Source organism: Antrostomus carolinensis, unplaced genomic scaffold (genome assembly GCF_000700745.2).
Source record: "Antrostomus carolinensis isolate BGI_N321 unplaced genomic scaffold, ASM70074v2 scaffold20561, whole genome shotgun sequence".
Classification (NCBI taxonomy): domain Eukaryota; kingdom Metazoa; phylum Chordata; class Aves; order Caprimulgiformes; family Caprimulgidae; genus Antrostomus; species Antrostomus carolinensis.
Genome location: NW_010296534.1, coordinates 21,138 through 33,223, shown reverse-complemented (window position 1 = coordinate 33,223; position 12,086 = coordinate 21,138). Strand labels below are relative to the sequence as shown.

General features: G+C 36.4%; 1 protein-coding gene across 1 annotated transcript in view; it reads right to left on the bottom strand.

Annotated features, from left to right (window-relative positions):
- The window catches only part of LOC104532984 (homer protein homolog 1), a gene marked incomplete at its 3' end in the record, with an annotated part of 43,454 nt that overhangs the window by 20,313 nt on the left and 11,055 nt on the right, over positions 1-12,086 (bottom strand). Inside the window, exons 4-5 of the mRNA XM_010178335.2 lie at positions 10,484-10,576; positions 3,592-3,734 (exon numbers count right to left, since the gene is read on the bottom strand). Of these exons, the coding sequence (XP_010176637.2) occupies positions 3,592-3,734; positions 10,484-10,576 (236 nt within the window). The remainder of the gene's footprint in view (positions 1-3,591; positions 3,735-10,483; positions 10,577-12,086) is intronic.

Sequence of the window (12,086 nt, the reverse complement as noted above, 5' to 3'; positions counted from 1 at the left end):
GATTTGATTAACCAGATTCTGTTAGAAAAAAGCCTTCCTGGACTATCCACCATTCAGAAAAGGACTGATTAGTGTCTCATCCAAGAGTTTTAAAAATTCTAGTGCCAGGCTTAGGCTACATTTTACTTTCATTTGTTCAGAAAGCAGTCATCAGGCTATAGTATATTACAGGATGTGGGAGTTCCCAAGTAAAATTACTTCATAATTCAACAGTAACCATCACAGATAGTTTTAAAAAAGGCAAGATGTTTAATTGCAAGAGTTTATCTTCTGTGCAAGGCTCATAATTGTTTAATATTTATATCTCTCACGCATCTGACTGGAGTTACACTGCTTGTGAACAGCATTAGGACTTTCCAGATGAGGATAAATTGAAGCAACTAGGCTTCTGCTCTATTACACTCAGAGGATATGAGTGGGATTTTAGACAGATACTGCAGAATGTTCAGTTCAATACTTACAATTATTTACTGAAATAATAAGAAATTCGAGTTCTAATAGCAAAGCTCTGGTGACTTAAATAATGCTAGTTTTTGGCTTTTGGGTGTAACTGGTCAGAAAATAACTATAAATACCAATGTAGTCTACAGTTACACTGCTGAAATAACAAGTCCCACCTACTTACGCTAAGACATAAAAAGCACAGAGAAGAACACTTGCAGGAGAGGACACAACCAGCCAGCGAGGATGTGTTACAACAAAATCAAACTGAACATTTTTCAGGTGTGCAGATTGAAAATGACAAGCAGTAATATGTAGACTAAAGCACAACCTCCGCCTCTGTGATTTCTGACCTTGTTAACTCCTGTCAGACCCTTCCAGTTCATACAAAGACATGGGAATCCCTCACCTATACCACTGTTGTGACAGCAGTCCCCTTCAAACTTGTATCCCTGTCCTCTGCCACAGAGACACCTGCACTTGGCTGAGCTCGACGACCCTCTCGGCAGCAACATGGTTCCCCCTCACTAGCCACCCTCGCCGTGCAGTGCCGCGGCACCTCACCTTGCCCACAAAGCTCCAACACTTGCCCCATGGCTGCCTGGGTTCTTGCTGTGCAGCCCCACACATGCCTTCCCTGTGCTCCAGCCTATGCTGAGAACCACTCCTTTTGGTTCTTCACAGGGTAAGTATGTACTGGTGATGTCAGAGCAGAATATAGCTTTCCTGTGTATGGAAGAAATGAACTTGCTATAGCAGTGTTATTTCAGTGAAGCACAGCCATCCTCAATGACTCTCATGTCCCCTACAGCTGAACTCATTGGAGGGAAGATGACAACGCCTTTTGTTTTGAAAAACACCTAGCAATTGATCAACAGCTCCTGGAGCAAAGGCAAATATCTAAAAAGCATCGCCATGCACAAGACAACACTCAAATGCCCTTCCAAGGTTACACTCCTCACCCAGAAGCACTGGCTAAACTTTACCTTTGCAGAAATACAGGGTGCAGGAGGAAGAGGCTCAGCGATCAGCAAGAGTTACCAGGGAGCACATGGAAAGGGCTCAGTTCAGTAACTCGTCTCCATCAGACATGGAGTGCCACCAACACACAGTATCATCCAAAGGGCAGAGAACAAGGAGGAGCATAATCCCTTTCTGTACCCTTAACACATGAAAAGGTCAGGTAGTCTCCAATGACTGGGGTGTAAGGTTTTAATTTTTTAAATTTTTATTTTAATTCAGGGCAAGCAGACTTCCTGCAGAGAGCACCCTTTCAGCCAGTACAAGCAGCTAGGTATGTCTACCTAGTTGCCAATTCAGTATTATGAAATGCCTCTACAAAAACATGCCCATTTAACCAGGATTAACACAATCCCGGAGACTTCATTTTCCATCTCTTTCATTCATGTGTTTCATGCATTTTTATTTTTTAATAATAAGTAAATTATTTATTTATAATTAAAACCTTATCTAATACACAATTCAATTTATTTCAAAGAGTTTCAAAAATTTGCATTTTCTTCAGTAACAGGTCATGAAAAAACTTCAAGCTACCATTACCAAGACAAAACTCTGGTCTTTTGAGAATTATCAGGAGGAGGGACCCTCAAAATGCAGTTATTATCAGAAAACCAATTCTAGCTAGTGGTATTTAACAGGACAAAAAACTAAAACCAGGTAATCACGCTGTACACATGAAGTAGATGGAAAAATGTGAAACACATTGAAGTTTTGTAACCTCTATTCCACTTCATTAAAAAATACAACTGGGTAGTTTCAAACCATATCTTCAGTCATGCCCAATGTGGAACAAAGTGTAGTTACTATACCGGCATACTAGAAAACATATTTATGTATGCAGAAGAACAACAAGGGAGAACTTGTAGCTATTGTTTTTTAAAAAAACAAACAACACTACTCATGAGTGGACTTTATCACAATTCCTTTTCACAAAAATATTGATAGAGAATTCCAACACACAAACAGTTTAAATGAACTTGTTACAGAACACTGATAGAGTATCTGTAATACTCCTTCAACATGCACATAACACTCTTACAAAGCACCATTTCTTCTAAAACATATAATAGATGCACTGGTGACAACTGAAGTATAAAAATAAACACAACCACTCTGGTAAAAAATTAGTGCAAAAGTATAATTTTTTTCTATTTCAAAACATGTATTATTTTTTCCAGATACGTTTAATAGTATTAATAGTATTATTCTCTTACAAAAACTGAGAAGTCCTCCACAATTCCAGTTCCATCTCTGCTCATTCTGAATTGCATGACATATCTGATGTCCTAGTATTCCCCAACCTTTGATCAAGAGCTCTTAAACTCTACTTAAACTGAATTAGACAATGTTTAAAAAAATAAATCTAGTATTTCTGGCTCTCTTCTAAGTCTATTTAATGTTTTGGTTACTCTCCATGGTCTCAATACATTATGTGTTTTATTGAGAGTGACCCATTTACAATCATTTCTAATAGGCGAGATATATCCAGCTTAACTCATTATTTCTGTCATTAAATAAAAAGTCCTAGCTTTCTTAAAGAATAACAGAACACAGCATTCCTAGCGCAATGAATTGTAATTTGGTCTGAAGCAGAACTACGCTCCTCTTATGTATCAAAAAAGGTTGAAAAATGTTTTCAACTGTCAGAGAACTGTTCAGTTAAAGGTTGCTTTAAACTTCATAATCCACAAGTGTTGTAAGAGTCCCTTTTCTTCCAACAACTCATCAATGAAAGGCTGATATCCAGTTCTATCAGTCTTTAAAAATGTGTGCAAAAAGAATTTAAATTGAATATTCTATAAAGTGGTTAATTTTACTAAGATCTCAGACATTTAAATAATGCTTCCTGTTAAAGGGACACCCGCACTAACCACTGTTCAAGTGCTCATGTTAAGCCAACTAAACTATGAAGTAACACTCCCCCAAATCTTATTCCAAGAGATTTTCTCATACTTTTTTTTTTTTCTTAAAACAAGATTATATTGCAAATCTGAAAGCCAGATCAGTTTTTTGGGGGGCAGCTGGGTTTGTTGTTCTTGTTTTTTTTCCCCACACAATATGGGAGAAGGTCCCTTTAACGAGGAAGGAGCCAGGTTTCACTTAATCAGGATGTGGGAATGGAATCTGTACCTATGGGTAAATGGCAATGCATTCTGGGTTGGTTCAGCCCTTGGTTCTGAGTTCTGCGTCACTTCCGGCGTCGCTCTCTCGTCATCTGTCCCATTAATACTTTCCGGCGTTAAAGGAGACTGAATATCCCCTCCAGCTGATTCCTTAATAAAACAAACACATTAAAATTACAAACTGACCTACTCGGGAAGGCTATGTGCATATAAGCACCAACACTAATTCTTAAATGATACACCAATTTTAGGTAGCATTTAATGTGACGCTCAGTTTTCCAGCATCCCTCATGTTCGTATTTCATCATGTGAATTTAATTTAGAAGTATAAGATTCACATTATCTCGTACAAAACACAACTGACCTATGAATTATTTGCAAGTATGCAGCCTCCTGCTTACTACAGACCTTTCTCTCTTACCTGGTACTACATTCAGCCCCCACCCTGCTACACAATGGCTGACTATTGACACCCAGGATTCTCGTCTCTTACTTTATATTCTAATATGGTGAAACAAACAATTCTGGTATTTGTTTCAAAATCTAGCTTTCATATTGTTTATAAACCAAAGTAAAGAGTGGAAGGGCCATTGGTGGTGCATTCACAGTTTCACCTATCAGCCATCTGTAAAGAATACTTGTTCAGCAAAGTCCCTGCAAAACTTTCATAAGCACGTTAGCCTCACCTAGCTCTTGCTGGTCACAGTATTGTCTGGGAAGGAGAACATTCCAGCTACAAAATTTTAATACTGACTTCAAGTTCTATTATATTTAGCATTCATCAAGTTATGCACCAGTGTCTCCGCTCCGCACCTTTTTATTAAATTCCTATTGATTAAAAGGAAGAAATAATTAGCTTACACTGATTTAATTCCAAAGAAATAAACTGCTATTCATAAAATAAATGTAATTTATTTTTATTATATGAATGCAAATTGTTACCTACTTTCACAAAGAATGTTATTTTATACTCACAACTATTATCTGAACTGTTAATACTTTAAAAGTAAAAATTAAATCTTGATTTTTAAAGAACAATTTTACTGAACTGAAACTGACTTGAAATTAAGTGTCAAAGGATAGCAGAGTTGGCAAGATTATCAGGCAAATGAATTATTTTATACAAATTCTACGGTTTTGTCTATTATTATCCTCTGATTTTATAAACAATTTCCAGTGACATTAAATGGACACAGGAGTTTCTCTTTTATCTCCCCCTCTTTACAAACTACACTAGATATTCTAAAAAATACCTACCACACCCTACAAAATCTTCATGGCTTGTCTCTTTCAGGTAAAATTCCTACAACACTATTACTAGATACATAAAGCCAGAGCCTACTTACTAAAATATTTTAAGTGTGAATGCATAAAAATTATTTCAGGAGCAGAAAAACAAATACGCAAATTCCATCTAGGCTTATTTTTCAGTAAAGCACTTTCACAGACTTCTAATGTGAATGAAATTCAAGTGACAAAAACTAATGCAGATAAACATCACAATCGATGTAACACCTAAAGGTTCACTGCCTGTAAATTCAAAAGAGGCTGATTTTATATGCACAAGAGAACCATCAGATTCTAGTATGTATTTCTTCCACCAATAATACAGGCTAATCAGTGCTCTCACACACTCACAACTATCCCTGCCTGAAAAATAATTTATTTGCAGCCAACTATAATGAAGCTGGCTATGGGTAAAGCACCAAAGACAACAGAAAAAGCCATTTACACCTAACAATTTTTTTACAAATGTTTACAAATATGTTCCCATTTTATATTAATTAGAGACAGTAAAATAACTTTTTGAGATGTTCATCAGTAATGAATTTTTTATTCCATATCATTATAGTTTCACACATCCACTCCAGACTTTACAGAGTCTGGGAAGAAATTGCAGTCAGCTTAAAAAAAGATTTTCCCCCTTCCATACTAGGTGGGAGAGCAGGTTAACTTAGTTCTAATATTCAACTGTATAGACACTAGATGGAAAAAACAGTGCTTAAATTGAAAATGACAAGTCTTCCTATAAATCAATGCTATATTTTAAGGCCTGATATTTCCCACTCATGACAGCTACAAACAGAAACTTCATGCATTTGAGAAGAAAGCATTAATAGCCCTCCTGTGGTATAAAACCACTGTTGTATCATATATAAGTTTCTGGAGGATATTGAACTTTAAGTCACTTACCAGTCCTGGACTTGTACATGGACTGAGGAACAGTATTTTTCCATATGACAGGTAAATGTGAGAGTCTGATTTGGGTGTATTTCACTATTAAGAGTTTGTCAGAGATCTGCACTGTCTAAAGGAGCTCTGGCCCTACCAATGCATACGAAGAACTCTGGTGATGCCACGCAGTATAAAAATGACAGTGTCCACAGTATATAAACTAAACATAACAAGAGGGGAATTCATCAAAAGATGTCTTAAGTTTCAAAATCTTATAAACAAAAAGCATGCATTCATGAGAGAGTCTTTAAAATAAAACAAGCAGACTTCACAGCACAGACCAAACCACCTTTTAATGGTTACTAAATACAGAACAGAAGAAAAGGAGGAGCAGGTGGTTCTAAAATAATGAACAAACCAAACCAATTCCAGTTTGTTTTCTTATTAAGTATTATACTATTTTCTAATTAAGTATTACACTATTTTCTCATTAAGTACTGCATAGACATCCCTGCCATTGCTGTTCTCGTAGTGCTTCTCTGTTCAGCACCAACTGGCAATGGCTTAAGTCTGCCAGGTACTGATTCAGGTACCCTAACACATGTGAAATATTTGATCCAGTATAGAAGTGTTACTTTTTCCACAAGCTTTGAAGTAAATTTTGTACTTCTACAGAGAAAAAAACAACAGGTGATAAACCATGACCATTTTGCCAAAACCAACCCACTCCTTGCTCTGAAAAATGTTGAGATTCTAAAACTTTCAAGCAAAGGTTATTCCTAATAGTCTGCGTAGGAGGGGCTTAGAATCACAGATAAAACTATTTTGAGTAAACTACTCACGACATAACTTCAGCAATTAACAGAGGTCTTAATCTGAAACTATCAGGGTCAAAAGAAATATCTGAGGACAGATTCTTGTATGGAGAAAAAGAGGTTCAGACTCCAGTTGGTTGTAAGACTGATGGAGTGAGACTGCAAACTGCACAGACTGCTCTATTTAGTTCTGTACTTGAACCTAATAAAGATTAGTTTAAAAAAGAAAAAAAAAAAATGGGGACAAGCAGTTTTCAGGCTATTGCCTCATGTGGCTCAGTGAACTCCAGATCAAAGTTTTGCTCTTTCAGTGCATAAGCAAGCTTGTAACTGAAAAGCGACCATGGGTGGCTTGTCAATGTAAGATCCATGAGTTTACAACAGGAGCAAAATAATTCCCTATATTAAAAGATGAGTCTGGGAAATAGGAGGTGGCACAGCAGAGAAGCCAGTATTTTAGTTTTATATAAGCAAGATAAGAAAATTGCAAAGCTTTATTACCTAAGGCTGAGTTAAAAGGACACCACATAAGGTACCTATGTGCACAGGTGGTCTTAGAAATATCAAAATAGAAAATTTCCTTCTAGACTGAAGCCTCCAGACATACCAGATATAGATAAAGTATGCATTATTATATGAATCCATCTTAATACAGATGGGTTGAAAGCACAAGTTCTTTGACCCAGAAACAAGGCTTTCCTCTTCATTTCAAGAAAGCACCATGCACTCAGGGGGACTTATTCATAACAAAGCAGCATCTTTCTTGTTATTTGTTGTTCCAGGCCACTGTCTTTCTCTGGACACGTTAAGTTCTTTTTACAGTCACAGTAAATGGTGATTTTATATATTAGCTGATATTCTGGGAAATTAAAGCGAAGCCTGCTGGTAAACAGAAGGAGAACAGGCAGAATGCAGAGTTTAAAATTAGCAGCAGCATAGCTTAGGGGAAAAGGAACTCATGCTATTAAGTAATTACAAATGGGGCTATGTATTGTTTTCTTTCTACTACATGTTTCTACTACGTTTCACACACACAAAAAAGCCAAAGAATACATGCCATCAGATGAAACTTATATCCAAAAAATACTCAACATGGAACTACTATTTCCTGGCCATTGAGGCACTTTTCTGGAAGTATCTAGCCAAATAGTACCAATATTTGCTAACACTCATAACATCTTAGAGAAGCAGACTAACTTCAGTGGATTTTAGATAAAATTGTTCTTAAGCTTTAACATGGCTAACTTGTACTTAAACTACAAATACATGTCCTATTTCTGAGATATTTTGCAGGACATTCAGAATTGAAACTCACACATACCAGTAGTATTTGCAGGGTTACATCAAACAATAGTGAAGAGCAAGTACCTTGTGCAGGGTTTTGTTACACTAGTTGTAGAGATATTTTAATAAAGATTCAATCTACAGGAATATACTGAATACAGAAAAAAAGCATATGTACTTGTTCTCTTTTAGAAGTGTGTAGCAGAGAGGGTGGGCAATGTACCATATCTGGTATTTTAGTTAACTAGTAAATAATAATATCATTTTTAAAGCAGTACCAGAGAAATGTAACGTTTTATTTGACATGTACATTTTCCAGTTTTGATATGCAGTATCTTCCTACCTACTATTAATTTAATGCAGAAGGATATCTGCAAGTCCAAGGGAGCAGAGGGACTGACACTTGTGGCTAACTGGGTTACCAACACAGAGCTCACTACTCACACACTACCTCCCAACACCTTTCCTGTCAGAGCTTCCTAAAAAAGCCAGGTTCCCGCGAACACTTGACTGGCCACTGAAAATATCTCCTTCCTCTTTTACTCTCTCTCTCTGCAGAGAATAACTACACAAAAGGAAAAAATGATTGAGAAGGGCAACACTTGAATTATTTGCCTTGCAGCCACTTTTTGGCAGATGATCAAAATCACAGCAAGTGCTCCTTCAAATGTCGCTACTGTCCCTCCTTCCCTCCCCACTACTAAGCGCCCATCCTCCCCCTAGTCATAAATCTCTTTGAATGAACCCCCGCACCATGGAAGTGCTGCAGTTTGCCATGAAGCCATTACTTCTCATCTGCTCCAAATTCCAAAGTTCCTGATTAAACTCCCTTCTCTCTGGGGAACTAATGAGAAGCATTAAGTATGTGAAGACTATTATGCTGATATGTCAGCACTTGTACTAACTGTATCTTTCAGAATAATAAGCTAACTTATCAACACAGTAAAAAGCCAAGGGATGAAAAGTAAGGCCTGAATATGAAATTATTTTTAAGTGTGCAGTAATTAAATTGCAGCTCTCAATGTGCATTATAGAATTGCTCAAGGTAACATTTCTGTAACTGCCTACAGCATAAAATGTTAGGTTCCAAGTATAAAAGGAAATCTGTATAGGAAAATGAACAATAGTAATAAGCTCATACAGTTTAAGAGAAAGCCTTAATGCTGGGCAGCTGCTAGATGAAAGCCTCTTGTCTCTGAGTAAGTAGTTAAAATCTACATCCAAAGCAAATAAGTCACTCCATTCAATAGTGTCAGATTTAACTTCTGGCTATTAATCAACAGGGCAAAAGAGAAGCAGAGTAATTGTTCTGCTTCTAATATCAAGTAACTGGAGGTCTGGCTGAAGCACTTCACCGTTTATAAAGCCAAGTGTCTATCAGGTTATAATACTGAAATACCTGTTTCCATTATCTCTGTGTTTATTTATGGAATTTATCAGAAATTTAGAAACTGTCAAGAAAACTAATTAAAAAAGACTGCCTTATTTTTCTTCTGTTACAATAGAGAAGGCAGTTTCCCATAAGCAAAAGCTAACATAGCACTTGGGCAAAATGCCTATTGGGAAAACAACATAAGGTTGTTTCATTGTGTATATTCATGTGGCTTCCACTGACTTCTCCTGGAAGGACACCAGATGTAGCTTTCTGGTGGCAACAAAACTGTAAAACATGTTGCAGACTCTAGCTATCCTTGTTCCATCAAAGATCAGGAGCATATTCCAGTGCAAAGCACTCAAGAGATGCACTGATTCAGTGAATGAAGACTCCCCAGAAAAAAGACTCAGCTGCATTAATCCGACTCAACTCAGGAACCTCTGCTGTAGTTTTAAACCTGCTTCATCATCAAAGAAAAGGAATTACCTTTGTCTTCACAGTTGCTTAAAACAAAGCAAAAAGCTACGCACAGAGCCAAAAAACACTGGGTGGGGGGGCAGAAGAGGAGGGGCGTAAAAGCCTCATGCAGTTTCTTTTTCAAAGCAAGCTGAAAGTATTCATTTTCAAGTAAATTAATTTTAGGCATGACTAAAGTAGATGTGACTATATTAATTTATCCTCCTGTTAGGCGTATATTAACCTAGTTTATGTTTTGAGATACCTTTTATAAACTCTTTTTTACATCATGGCTAACCATAATAAAACTCCAGAACCAGCACATGAATGTGTCATCTTCTTTCAACACATTTCACAAGTGAATACTATACAATCGGAAACAAGTAAAAATAGTTTGCTGTTTTAACTTTGATTTTTGTTGTAATGATTCTTTGATAAAAGTCCCTTACAGTGCACAGCCTGAAGCTTCATAGATACAATAAGAAAAAGCACAAAAGGTGTTTACTATAATTTACTTACATAACTGTTCACCATGTTTACACATTTTCTGGACAAAACTCAAAGACAGTAATAGGAATAAATAGAAGGCCAATTTTATTTTAAAGCAAGCCCCTTTGACACTTCTGTGGTGTATGTTAAATGTATTCTTAGACTTCTTGACACTTCAAGCTGACTGTTGAGGGTGTTCAGGGTAATTGGGAAGTATCCTATTCATTTTTAACACGTGTCTAAGATACAATCAGTAAGTAACACAGATATGAAGTACCAGGCTTAGAGCAGGCAACAAGACTCACTTGAGAGGGTGTACTTGTTAGCTCCATCTTTTCTTGGGATTTTTCCTTTGCTAGTCGTGCAGCTTCTTTAAATTCCTGAAATTTTTCAGCAAACTGAAGGTGCATATGTTTAAAAAAAAAAAGGGAAAAAGAGAAAGAGTAGGCGTGAAGCAGTACATTACATGCAGAACAGAATGCTGTACTTAACATTTTACAAAGTCAAATTCTGTCAGTAGAATTTTAAATTTTTTCTCCTTATTAGATACTCATTTAAGTGAGTTACACAGTGATATACCTTTCAGACATAATGTACATTGTTTATATGTCAGGAAAATTATGATGCAACAAATTTGGTCTGATACTGTTGAAAAAACTCACATCAGGAATGGCTAATAATAGTGACAAGCTGCCTTACACAGCTGCTTTCAGATTCAAGATTTACTTTTGACAATAAATGATCTGCTTCTGAAGCCTACTGCGGTCACTATCAGCCGAGAGCTTTCAATGGTCTTCATTCTTTTATGACCAAAACAATACTGATTTATTCCCAAATTTTAACAGCATTTATAATTTCAATAGCTAATCAGGAAAACAGCAGTGGGAATACTGAGTTGAGTTCTTTTCTTGGTTGTGCATGGATATCAATCAAGTTGCAGAACAAATTCATTGAAGTAAGCACTTGCATATACCAAACACTAAATTAATGAACTGTACATTGAAATGCCATATGAAGCTTGATTTCTATGCTACATGTACCTCTTTCAGTAAAAAGAGCAATTTAGAGCAGCAATTTAGAAATACATGCACAACTAAACTTGAGAGATTAAATCACTTTATTAAGAATAGGTCCTAGCTTCTCTGGCTAGAGAAAAATTTTGCTTCATAGATCTCAACTTGGCACTACAATAATTGCTATACGAGCCAAGCATTTGTTTTTATTTCCTACTGCTTTTATACAGAACATTGTCTTATTATGATCAGCTTAAGACTGAAATGATTCTGCAAAAAGTTGGAAGCTTCACCAAGTCCTAAATCTCTCCAGCAGCAGCATACAAAGAAATTGTTCCGCACTACATGTATTTAGAAGGGACAAAGGCTACCCTTTGTGTGACACAGTCTCTTCAGCTACTTCCAATTAGAACCTCATTTGCTATGCAAGACCTAAAAAACCTTACTGTCTTTTAAACTTCTCCTGGTAGGCTGTTAGTATTTGAGGAAATAAAATTTCTCTCCACTTGTATCCTATATTTCAGGTTATTTAAATGCATACATTTCATGAATATTGAAGGAGACAAAAGATAGCACCCTGAAAGTCTAATCCAGCATCAAAAAAGGTCTCAGAACAGATGATAACATTGGCAACAGACCTCCAGAACTATATGACCCTTATTTAAGACTTGTACATAGACCTCAAAATCTGATGGATAACCTATGATTTAAATCAGCTTTAAGACCACAGGATTGGTAAATAGAAAGCATAATGCTGAGGTTTAGAATAAATGGCTGAAGTCATATAAGGCAGTAAATATGATCTTCTGTATCACGGGGGTAGAAACTGTGGAAAAATGTGATCTTCTGTATCACAGACAGATAAAAAGATAATATACTAAGAAAGCCAGCAAGA